General features: G+C 41.0%; 2 protein-coding genes across 2 annotated transcripts; both read left to right on the top strand.

Moving 5' to 3' along the window:
- The first annotated feature begins 4316 nt into the window (after positions 1-4316).
- LOC138786342 (olfactory receptor 5B12-like) lies at positions 4317-5267 on the top strand. The gene has a single exon (XM_069963303.1). It carries the CDS (start codon positions 4317-4319, stop codon positions 5265-5267), a length of 951 nt encoding a protein of 316 aa, XP_069819404.1.
- A 7087-nt stretch (positions 5268-12354) lies between these two features.
- Positions 12355-13302, top strand: LOC138786338 (olfactory receptor 5B12-like). The gene has a single exon (XM_069963289.1). The coding sequence runs from the start codon at positions 12355-12357 to the stop codon at positions 13300-13302; it is 948 nt and encodes a 315-aa protein (XP_069819390.1).
- The last annotated feature ends 45 nt before the right edge of the window (positions 13303-13347 follow it).

Here is a 13347-nt window from a genome sequence, read left to right as displayed (position 1 = left end):
GTTTGTTTAGTTATCACACAGGCAGCCAGTTGTTGTTTTTTTATAATTTTATTTTTTTTTAAATTAATATATAAAAATCTATAAAAGAATTTAAAACAAAACAGATTAGAACAGTGAATTAGCAATAACTTAACACTGGACGACGTATTGTAGAAGACCCCTGGCAGGTAAACAAAGGAGAAAGGGAAACAAATATGGCAGCTGACTCTAGTGAAACCTCTTGGAACAAATCTCGGAGGTTTTGCTCATCATTAGTTATAAATATAATAAGTATATCACTATTCCCATAGAGACGCGTCCTGGAAGAATCTTTATTTATACAAATATAAACTAATGACACAATATTGCTTGTTAATTGTTATGTATTCTCCGGGGCCCCAGGGACACAGAGACTAATCCCCAAAGGGAATGAGGTTTATTATAAAACAGATGAAGATTTACAGTATAATGAGAGCAGCTGGTCCCCGAATGTCGGTGACGTCCCCGGACATGGTGTCAGGCAGGAAAGAGACTGACGACGTTCTTAGCATACGTGCTGGATATGATGAGATCTGATAATTCTCCTATACATTCTAATACAGAGAATTGATGTAAGCCACTGGATTAGTATTTAGAAGTATGGTAAAGTCTCATCCCATCTGGATCCACAGAGGTGAGATGTCAGGAGGAAGTCAGTGGTGTGAACTTTTCGCAGGAAACAGGCTCCATTTTCAATCCTTTAATAAGTGGTATTAAAGGAGAAGTCCGGCCAAAATTAATTTTTGATATGTTGTTACTTATGAAAAGTTATACAAATTTCTAATGTACATTAATTATGGGAAATGCACATATACTGCTATTTCCCTTAATTTAGTAGATCAGGAAGTGTTAGAAATATCTCTGAAGAAGTGACGTCACGACCCAGGGTGTAATTCCTATGGAGTGTCCAGCAGGGGGCGCTCTCTATATAGAAGTCTATGGGACTTTATTGTTTCTATGTAATGTAATGTAATGTAGTGTACAGTGCTTTATTGAATGAATACATCTATGGAATACTTTGGGGAGCAAGTGTCCTTGCTCCCCAAAGTATTGCATAAATGTATTCATTCAATACATTCAATACACAGTAAGCCCGCCGAATTTCCGCCGCATTCCCGCCGATCCGCTGCATTCCCGCCGATCCGGACCATATACATTGAACTACAGCTCCCATCATCTGCTTCTAGTATGAACAGGTGATGGGAGCTGTAGTTGGGTAATGGATATGACATGCCGCCGGGCGCAGGGGGGAGCCGCTCAGTACACAGGAGCGCTCCCCCCTCCTCCTCCTCCTTCCGGGATAACTTCCGCCTATACCAATGCTGACTCCCTGCCTGGCCGCCGCTCTCCGCTCTCCCCCCATACATACCGGCTCCCGGCATCAGCGCGGACACCAGGATGCATCGGGAGCCGGTATGTATGGGGGGGAGAGCGGAGAGCGGCGGCCAGGCAGGGAGTCAGCATTGGTATAGGCGGAAGTTATCCCGGAAGGAGGAGGAGGAGGGGGGAGAGCTGCTGTGTACTGAGCGGCTCCCCCCTGCGCCCGGCGGCATGTCATATCCATTACCCAGCTACAGCTCCCATCACCTGTTCATACTAGAAGCAGATGATGGGAGCTGTAGTTCAATGTATATGGTCCGGATCGGCGGGAATGCAGCGGATCGGCGGGAATGCGGCGGAAATTCGGCGGGCTTACTGTGTATTGAATGTATTGAATGAATACATTTATGCAATACTTTGGGGAGCAAGGACACTTGCTCCCCAAAGTATTCCATAGATGTATTCATTCAATAAAGCACTGTACACTACATTACATTACATTACATAGAAACCCATAGAAACAATAAAGTCCCATAGACTTCTATATAGAGAGCGCCCCCTGCTGGACACTCCATAGGAATTACACCCTGGGTCGTGACGTCACTTCTTCAGAGATATTTCTAACACTTCCTGATCTACTAAATTAAGGGAAATAGCTCTATATGTGCATTTCCCATAATTAATGTACATTAGAAATTTGTATAACTTTTCATAAGTAACAACATATCAAAAATTAATTTTGGCCGGACTTCTCCTTTAAGTAGAGCTGAGGAGTGAAGTACACGTAGAATATTATATACATAATATGAGTATCCCAGGGACAGGGGCAGACTTGGAAAATAGAGAAGAGGCAGCAATTGGATCATCTAAAGATGATGGCAATAGGGTGGAAATATAGCCTGTTCTGCAGTGTTGCAAAGCCAGTACTGTGTGTGTTACAGGGTTCACGGAGTCACCATAGTCATATAACAGCCAAAGGGCTGCAATTGATAATGAAGGACTATCTTGTAGACTAGAAAGTAATGGAATGTTGGGACCTTGGTGCCATCAGTCTATTACTATTGGTTTGGTAAATTTCAATGGAGCCCTTGTAGACAATAGAACATAAGTTGGATTGCAGGCATGTAGGGATGTCTAGGAAGGTTTCTTGTATAAATGAACAGAGATGTAATAGTCATAGACATCCGGCATAGAGATACTTCCATTAGAGAGGTAATAGTCATAGACATCCGGCATAGAGACACTTCCATTATAGAGGTAATAGTCATAAACATCCAGTATAGAGACACCTCCATTAGAGAGGTAATAGTCATAAACATCCGGCATAGAGACACCTCCCTTAGAGAGGTAATAGTCATAGACATCCGGCATAGAGACACCTCCATTAGAGAGGTACAGTAATAGTAATAGACATCGAGCATAGAGACACCTCCATTAGAGAGGTAATAGTCATAGACATCCGGCATAGAGACACTTCCATTAGAGAGGTAATAGTCATAAACATCCAGTATAGAGACACCTCCATTAGAGAGGTAATAGTCATAGACATCCAGTATAGAGACACCTCCATTAGAGAGGTAATAGTCATAAACATCTGGCATAGAGACACCTCAATTAGTGAGGTAATAGTCATAGACATCCGGCATAGAGACACCTCCATTGAAGAGGTAATAGTCATAGACATCCGGCATAGAGATACCTCCATTAGAGAGGTAATAGTCATAGACATCCGGAATAGAGACACCTCCATTGAAGAGGTAATACTCATAGACATCCGGCATAGAGACACCTCCATTAGAGAGGTAATAGTCATAGACATCCGGCATAGAGACACTTCCATTAGAGAGGTAATAGTCATAAACATCCAGTATAGAGACACCTCCATTAGAGAGGTATTAGTCATAAACATCCGGCATAGAGACACCTCCATTAGAGAGGTAATAGTCATAAACATCCAGTATAGAGACACCTCCATTAGAGAGGTATTAGTCATAAACATCCGGCATAGAGACACCTCCATTGAAGAGGTAATAGTCATAGACATCCGGCATAGAGATACCTCCATTAGTGAGGTAATAGTCATAGACATCCGGCATAGAGACACCTCCATTAGTGAGGTAATAGTCATAGACATCCGGCATAGAGATACCTCCATTAGAGAGGTAATAGTCATAGACATCCGGCATAGAGACACCTCCATTGAAGAGGTAATAGTCATTGACATCCGGCATAGAGATACCTCCCTTAGAGAGGTAATAGTCATAGACATCCGTCATAGAGACACCTCCATTAGAGAGGTTAGACATTAGGTGTGAGCTTGAAATCTGATAACATGTAGCATTAGGAGCATAGATTGGAACTGCTTTAGGATTTCTTTAGTTATAAGAACCATGAGGGTTTCTAGCACTGTCATCTTTATCTGTACGTCCTAATATCATATTTGTCTTTGAAGCCGCTGTCTGACATTGAGAGCTACCTGTAAGCTTACATGTTCCCTCAATACCCAAGTCTTCCCTAGTTTTGTTATCCCCAGTTTTATTTCTTTGAATATATATACAGTTACACAAGTGTCTGCCTTTGAACTCTATGCTGCTCCACTCCAGGAGTCTGGAAAAGCTGGATCCAGTCCTGGGAAACTGGAAATATCGGAGACCAGAGACCAGAGCGGCACAGAGTTGAAAGGCAGCCGGCTGAGTGCCGAGCTAATGAAGCACTTTGCTTTGTTAATACTGTACTTTAAACTCTCTGGTTCTTATGATGGTCATATCGGGTTACTGTCTTCTTTATCCCTACAGAAAGGAGGAAAATCCTCAATGATGGAAATTTGTATTTTGAAATATTTTAATACAACAATTTTTTAGATGTTTTTACCAAATTATGGTAAAATTTAGACATTCATGCAGTTATACAGTACATGAGTCTCAGCCATTGCCAAACTGTTTAGTACTCGTGACTTCTAATACTGAAGGTCAGGCTCCATGGACCTTATGAACAGGACACAGGTGACCATGTTTATGTTCTCCGGACTGACTAATAATGAGAAGCTCATACCGTTTCTCTTCTTTTTATTCTTACTTCTTTACCTCATGGCTATAGTAGGTAACATTGGCATTATAGCCCTCGTCTGTAACACCTCCAGACTCCACTCACCCATGTACTACTTCTTGGGCTTCCTCTCTCTGATAGACGTCTTCTATTCCTCCAACATCACACCAAAATTGATCTTTGACCTAATCTCGGTGGAGAAGGTCATCACATATAATGGCTGTGCTCTTCAGTTCTTCCTCCATGCTGCTCTAGGAGGAAGTGAAAATTTCCTTCTCTCCACCATGTCCTATGACCGCTATGTTGCCATCTGCCACCCGCTCCGCTATGTGTCTATTATGACTACAGCAAAATGTTTCAGTCTTGTCTCTGTTGTCTTCTTCATTGGCTTCTTACAGTCATCTGTATACACTGCCTGTACATTTAGTCTCCAGTTTTGTGGATCAAACCTCATAGACCACTTCTACTGTGACTTCCAACCACTGGTCAAGCTCTCCTGCTCCGACACCTTCTATTGTAACATGATGACAAGATATATTATAGGCATATTAACCATAATTCCATTCCTGGTCATCATATTCTCCTATATGTTCATTATTATTTCAGTGTTACGTATGAAATCTATAGAGGGAAGGAAGAAAGCCTTCAGCACCTGCTCCTCACACCTCATGTGTACCTCACTCTTTTACATGACACTTTTCATCACCTACTTACATCCTCCTTCTAACGTTATCACCACTCAAGACAAGGTGACGGCGATCTTCTATGTGGTAGTGACCCCGATGCTAAATCCACTTATATATACTCTGAGGAACCAAGAGATAAAAAGGGCCCTGAGCAACCAATGTGTAAAAAAGAGTGTTTCCTCAGTTTTGTTTACATAGGTTGGGTCTATGTTCAACTCATGGAAAATACGGTCAGGCTCGGAGGTGGTGGTAGACTGGAAAAAGCCCTAGCTGCGATTATGTTATCTTTTTGGGAAGGGTTATACTTTACAACTACTTTACTGATTAGTAGAGAAGTATCCCTGTTGAAGCATGTCTGGTGGTCTTCACAATATCAGAGTATTGTGGTTCAAAGAAAATCTTGCTTCATGAGATGACTGTTACATCATGGATATGAGATCAGTATTGACTCATATCAATGTTCCAGAATCCAAATGGACACCACATGGTTATGGAGGGATATAACAAATGAGCAGGAACCATTGTGGAAAAGCAGGTGATGTGTTCCACTATGTACCTTGTTTAATCCCCAACGTGCACTATAGCCCTTTGCATGCCCCTGGCTCTGATTCCAGACAATGCACTAGCATCTTACTCAGGTCTCAGAGGAAGTGCAGCTTCAAAATGGGTTGTCTGTACGTGTTCGCCAAATTTAAAGTTTATTCAACTTCAGTTCTGGTTGGCCATTTAACCCCTAGCTGCACCAGTCAGTTATAGTAGGTCCTTACATAGGATTACAATTGGAATCTCTGCATAGAAAATGCTAATTTTAACTTTTCACTCTTACTTTGCAGTTATTCCTGTGAAATACCCAAAAGGTTAAAAAACTGTACGAATGTAAATTTGAATACTTGAAAGGGTAAATTATGGGGGTTTCTAGTTTACAGGCCTCTAAAATATGCTCCAAAACTAAACTGGTGCCTAAAGAATTTCTGAGTTTGAAATATTCATGAAAAATTTGAAAATTGCTGCTAAATATTTATGGCTTCTAACATCCTAAAAAAGTAAAGCATGTTCACCAAATGCTGTTAATATAAAGTAGACATGTTATAGATATAAATTAATAAATAATTTATGTAGTATTACTATTTTCCTTATTGGCAGAGACTTTCAAATACAAAAAATGCTATTTTTTTAAAAAAAAAAATTCCCAACATTTTGGAGTTTTTCACCCAAAAATCCGAAAGCTATCAACCCAAATTTACCACTAAAATAAAGTAGAATATGTCATAAAAAAACAATCTTGGATCACAAAGTTATTAATGCATAAAGTGACACGTGTCATATTTGAAAACTGTCTGTGTCTCCTAAGGGGTTAAATCAGCACCAGAGTTGTGCAAAGGGCAATGATGCTAGTTGTAAATTTGTCTATGGAAGGGTTTTAGGGTCCGTGAAAGGAATGTCCCTTCAGCCATAAGCCTGGCTGCCATCTCTGTGGCCCTTTTGTATTGGTGATGTTCTTAGCAGTGTTGTGCATGTGGTGATTGTACGACTTCCAGACTTCCTACTGATGATGGGGAACTATAGGAACCCTCTTTTGTATTTGTTATTTCTTTGGAGTATGTACCCTGTGGGGCCTGTTAGTCAGGTGGTGGTTGATAATATTAATGAAAGTGGCCGTTAATAGTGATACTGATGGTGATTCAAGACCAGAGTGACTTTGACCCTTATTCCTTTGCAGAGATCCTAATGAAGCACCAAGGATAAGGTGACTGATCATCTCCGTTTTTCAGGCTAATTAAACAAAACTCAGTTATTGACTAGAGATGAGCGAACCCGGTTCGGGTTCGAGTCCATCCGAACCCGAAATTTCGGCATTTGATTAGCGGGGGCTGGAAAACATGGATACAGCCAATGACTATATCCATGTTTTCCATATAGCCTTAGGGCTTTATCCAACTTCAGCAGCCACCACTAATCAAATGCCGAAAGTTCAGGTTCGGATGGACTTGAGCATGTTCGAGGTTCGCTCATCTCTATTATTGACCTTATTCTTCAGGACATTCTGCTCCTGTTTGACTATGTGCTGACTGTGTCATTTTTTCCATAGTTTTTAACTATGGCCATTATCCATATTCATTTATCTAGTGTGAACTGAATATGGACACTTTTTCCTTTGAACCTTTTTTATCACTCTTAATAAACTGTTTGCACTTCACTGTTGCATCTTTCACTTAACCATTCCTTTTTAGGACACTTTCTCCACACAAGCAGGCATGCCAAGGAAAACTTATGTTCAGAGGGTGAGTATGCAGTGTCCCACTTTGTACTCTGTCAAATCTGTTGGCTCAGAGTGATTAAAAGTACTTAATTTTCATTTGTTTCTCTACTCTTCTACTTTCATACTGTGCTTCCTATGTTTTATAGCACTGTTATGCTGTCTGTCATTCACTCCATTACATGTTTTTAATGACTAAGTAGAAATGTTTGCATCTTTTTTCTGCTGCTTTCTCCATTGGATTTTTAGAGTCTTTAGTACAACCAAGCTTTACATACAAATGTAAAAACCTTATTGACCACTTCTAGTGTGACATCCCACCACTGCCCAGACTGTCCTGCTCCGACACCTCCTATTATAACATGGTCACAGTATATATTGTGTATGTGGGTACAATAATCCCATTCATGACCATCGTATTTTCCTACATGCTCATACATTCTTTAGTGTTATAGGAAGAAAGTCTTCAGCACCTGTTTTTCACTTCTTATGTGCGCTTTGTCTTGTACATGATGCCTCAGTCTTGTCATTTTCCTCAGCCCTTCTTCTAGCATCTTTGTAAGCTAAGACAAGGTGGCTGCGATCGTCTACGCAGTGAGGACCCCAATGCTAGTACACGCTGAATGCACTTGGGAACTCAAATCATCCACTGCTCGCAGCTCCTTTTCCAAATGTGGACCAATGACGTCCCAGATGTGCTCAATGGGAGACAAATACCAAGACACTGCAGGCCATGGTGGTGGTGCGTATAGACAAGCCAGGCTGCTCACAGCAGCAGGAGCAACATGTGGCCTGGTATTGTGTTGAACAATCATTCCTGGGGGAACTTTGGAGAAAAGGCTATAACACTGGTTCCACAACCAAATCCATGTAATGCTGAGCTGTTAGTTTATTGGGAATGAAGACTATAGGGGTCTGGCTACCATAAATTATATCATTCTACTCTGTACACCTGGGGGTGGGAATAGTGTGATAGTGCCTCTTCATGGTGTTGCTCACTTTGGTCTCCAAACCAGTCTTTGGCTATTGTTGCATCTGAGACAAAAGTGGGAGCCATCACTGAAGAGGATAGATCTATTGTTGTCCAGCTCTGCATTATAACTTTGTGTCTTGTCCTTTTTGTTCTTCCAATTTCAATGTTGAGGAAGGAACATCACACATATAGAGAAGATGCCTGAGATATTGAGTATCCTGGGACTGTGTCCCATCATTGTTGTGTTCACTTGGGCTGCAGTGATGATGGGTGAAACAGTAACTCCACCCAAAAAAATTCTTACCATTCCTCAAGCTGTACTAGGAACTGTAGATCCATATGATAAAAACTCTGTACTCCACTGTGGGAATTTTTTATGCCAGGTAGGGAAGCATAAAATCTTAAAGGGAACCTGTCACCTTTGGAAGGCCACCTGAACCCACCCTACTGCTGGATACCCCCACCCATACTCACCCCATCCTGCCTGTCCTGATGATTTGTATCGTATGCTCAATATGCAAATGAGTAGAGATGAGTCCAACGTCCATAGGAAATAACTGCCTCAGACTGAGCAGTGAGGCTGTGCATCACCACTATACTCTTTATACTGGAGTAAGCCAGGGATGCTTTATGGCCCAGGTGCTCTCTGCTTCACCAAGGAAATCTAGGCCATACACTAGGCTGCCATGATCTATACTTTGCCGATTTACTGTATCTTTTATATAAAGCATTTTGAAAACATATGTCTAGTGCTCCGTGTATGTTGTACACAACTTGAGGTACACAGTCAAGGAGAGCTACGATTAATCGTTTATCTTTCTCTCTCTATTTATAACTAATTAATATTTTTTCACACATTTCCTGGATCATCCATTGCTAAGCAGGTGCTGAGTGTTGGTTCGTAAAGAGGCCAGAACTAACTGCCTTATTACTATCACAGTTCTCATAGCCACCAGGGGTATGAGGAAGAGCTAAGTACTGTAAAGCTCAGAGCATCAGAAATGAACAACCCTTATAGGAGAAGTCAGGCAAAAAATCTTTGTTAAAGTATTGTATTGCCCCCTAAAAGTTATACAAATCACCAATATACACTTATTACGGAAAATGCACATAAAGTGCTTTTTTCCCTGCTCTTACTACTGCATCAAGGCTTCACTTCCTGGATAAAATGGTGATGTCACGACCCGACTCCCAGAGCTGTGCAGGCTGTGGCTGCTGGAGAGGATAATGGCAGGGAAACACTGAGGGAGACAGGGCACTGGAGGGACACTGAGCATCCCCCTACCATCATCCTCTCCAGCAGCCACAGCCCGCACAGCTCTGGGAGTCGGGTCGTGACATCACCATGTTATCCAGGAAGTGACATCACCATTTTATCCAGGAAGTGAAGCCTTGATGCAGTAGTAAGTGCAGGGAAGTAAGCACTTTATAAGCATTTCTCGTAATAAGTGTATATTGGTTATTTGTATAACTTTTTTTTTTTTTGGGGGGGGGGGGGGGCAATACAATAATTTAATAAAACTTTTCGCTGGACTTCTCCTTTAAGTTAATGTTATCATGGTAGACAAGGCCAGTATCCATGTCCCTTCCTGTTCTAGTATCCATGGCTCTTCCTACCCTAGTAATACCAGGCTGTTGCTGCCTGGTTTGTATTTGTACAAAGGGACTTCATGCTATTTTTTTTTTTTAAATAAACAATTAAATAAACAAACAAATGGTTGATTCTAGATATACCTCTAAAAAACAAGTCTTTGGCTTTTCTTCCCTCTTTAGTCATAGTAAGTACAGTATATTACAATATTTTTACATTGACCATCAAGAATCTTAGAAGATTAATTATGTATAAAATCATATAAAATATAAAATAATGACATTATATTGCTTGTTAATGTTCACCTCTTCTCCTGGGGACAAAGAGAATAATCGTCAAAGGAGAATGAGGTTTGTTATAAAACAGATGAGGATTTACAGCATCGTGCAGCATGTGATCCCTGTGTACCCTGACACCATGTCAGGCTGGTAAGAGACCAAGGTCTTTCTTATTACAAGTGCTGGATATTGTAGGAAATATAGAGAAGTTATGTAAGCCATTGGATGAGACCATCACAGGACAGCGACGATGTTCTGACAAAGTTCATGCATTAGAAGTATGGTAAAGGCTCATCACATTATTCATGGATCCACAGAGATGAGATGTCAGGAGAATGTAAGTGGTATGAAATTCTGTCCATAAGATTCTTGAGTGACTACAGATCGCTGCAATGTCCTCCTCCCATTGTGTCACATTGATGTCCTAGTATGCAAAAATACTGCGAAGACACCATCACGTGTTTCTCAAAATAAGTGAGCTAGCCAGACCTTCTACCGGGAAGAAACAACCAAGCCAAGGGGGTCTCCAGTCAATGAAACAACCGTCCAACAAGCCACGGTCAGTCTGGAGGAAAGAAGGGAGAGGGGTGACATGGTGGAAACCCTATATATGTCACAGGACTAAATAGGGTTCAGGAGGGAAGTGTTGTAGATACTTGGAGGGAACTTCCAGCAGATGTGGTTGGTAAAACTACAATAACAGAATGTAAACCCACCTGGTGTATACATAAATCTATCCTAAGATAATAGGAAAGGAATTACTAAAAGGACCAACTAGATTAACCAGGTGTTTTTTCTGCTTTCAATCTTCTGTGTTTCTATGATCCCAGTAAAGGTGAATTTTGTGCAGATTTTCCCTATAAGAAACACAAGAAGATGATTTTGCGGCCTGTGTCCAGATTATCTGCCACGCTGCACGTGAGCGTTCCCTTTCCAAGTACACTACACATTTGGTGCTTTGCCTTTGATACATCTATAGGAGAGGATAAAATATCATATATACACGTTATGAGTCTCCAGGCCCACAGGTAGGCTTGGAAAATGGTGATCCGTTACAAGAAGAGGCAGCAAACTGGGTAATCTGAGAAAAGTAAAGAGTGCCATTTGGGTGAAGATGCAGCCTGTCCTGTGCGTAATATAGGGGTCCACCATAGTGAAATAAGGGGCTGCTATCAATGACGAATGGCTGTTTGGTAGATTGAGCATAAAAAGAAATGGAAGTAAGAGGGAATATGAACACTAATGCTGAGTGGACTTGCCAAAGTTTTCATGTTCGGCAACCTTCTCTGAACCCAAATGCTCAACATTTGACTCCCAGCATCTGGAGAAGTTGGATGCCTATAGCATCCATGCTTTTCAGGACTCCCTATGGTGGCAATTGACTTCTCTGGTTGCTGGAAGTCAAATGCAGAGTATTCAGGTTAAGAGTTAACAGTAATTAGGACTAGTCTATTCCTTATATACCGAATCTGCTCAATAGTTGTTTATCAGGCCGAGTAATGTGGGTAAGAGGCTTGGAGCCCTTGTAGACCATAAGAGGTGGATTGTAGGCATGCAGGGATGTCTAGGAAGGTATCACCAATGAAAAGGGAGGTAATATTTATAGACATCCGACATGGTGACACCTTCATTAGAGATTTTAGACTTTAGCACCAAGCTCGAAATCCTATAGCGCTTAGTATTGGAAGCACAGACTGCTACTGTTTAAGGACGTCTTTAGTGATAACAACTATGAGGGTCTCTAGCACTATCATCTGTATCAGCAATACCCAAATCTTTATCTCATTTTGTTATGAGATAATCCTTATAAAATATAACTAGCAATCCAACCATAGAAGTCTATGTGCTTTGCAATTTTTTCTGCCATCTTCTTGTCCAGATATCAGAGGCTAAAAACATTTTTCAGATGAAATAGTCCCAAACTGGAATATAGAGAGTAATAGTTATTTATGGAGGAAAGAAAGAACATCCACCTGTTGTCCAATTTAAGGACCAACTTTGATGTAGAAATGTGGCAGCTTCAATAAATAATGGAAATTTCTATTTTAAATTGTCTTCGAACACAGCAATGATTTGGAATTTTAGATGGTAAAATTTAACCTTCATGTGGTTCTACATGCTGCTGAGCTATTGCTTGGTTGCTTAGTATGGTATTTCATTCTTGTTAATATTGAAGGTCGGAATCCATGGACCTTATGAACAGGACACAGGTGACCATGTTTGTGTTCTCTGGACTGACCAATAATGAGAAGCTCATACCGTTTCTCTTTGTTTTCGTCTCACTTCTTTACCTCATGGCTATAGTAGGTAACATTGGCATTATAACCCTCATCTGTAACACCTCCAGACTCCACTCACCCATGTACTACTTCTTGGGCTTCCTCTCTCCGATAGACGTCTTCTATTCCTCCAACATTACACCAAAAATGATTTTTGACCTGATCTCGGTGGAGAAGGTCATCACATATAATGGTTGTGCTCTTCAGTTTTTTTTCTATGCAGCTCTGGGAGCAAGTGAAAATTTCCTTCTCTACACCATGTCGTATGACCGCTATGTTGCCATCTGCCACACGCTCCGTTATGTGTCTATTATGACTACAACAAAATGTGTACATCTTGTCTCTGTTCTCTTCTTCATTGGCTTCTTGCAGGCATCTGTATATACCGTCTGTATATTTACTCTTCAGTTTTGTGGATCAAACCTCATAGACCACTTCTTCTGTGAATTTCAACCACTGGTCAAGCTCTCCTGCTCTGACACCTTCTATTGTAACATGACGACAAGATACATGGTTGGCATATTAACTATAGTCCCATTTCTGGCCATCATATTCTCCTATATGTTCATAATTTCTTCAGTGTTACGTATGAAATCTGTAGAGGGCAGGAAGAAAGCCTTCAGCACCTGCTCCTCACACCTCATGTGTGCCTCAGTCTTTTACATGACACTTTTCATCACCTACTTACATCCCCCTTCTAGTGTTATCACCACACAAGAGAAGGTAAATGCTATCTTCTATGTAGTGGTGACTCCGATGCTAAACCCGCTTGTCTATACCCTGAGGAACCAAGAGATAAAAAGAGCCCTGAGCAAGCAATGTGCAAGAGTTTTTTTCTGCATAGGTTTGGTTTAATCCATGGAAAATTATATAAGACTTGGAGGAGGTTGTAGACTGGAA

The sequence above is a fragment of the Dendropsophus ebraccatus genome, chromosome 1 (assembly GCF_027789765.1).
Source record: "Dendropsophus ebraccatus isolate aDenEbr1 chromosome 1, aDenEbr1.pat, whole genome shotgun sequence".
Taxonomy (NCBI): domain Eukaryota; kingdom Metazoa; phylum Chordata; class Amphibia; order Anura; family Hylidae; genus Dendropsophus; species Dendropsophus ebraccatus.
This window is presented reverse-complemented; position numbering and strand designations above follow the sequence as displayed.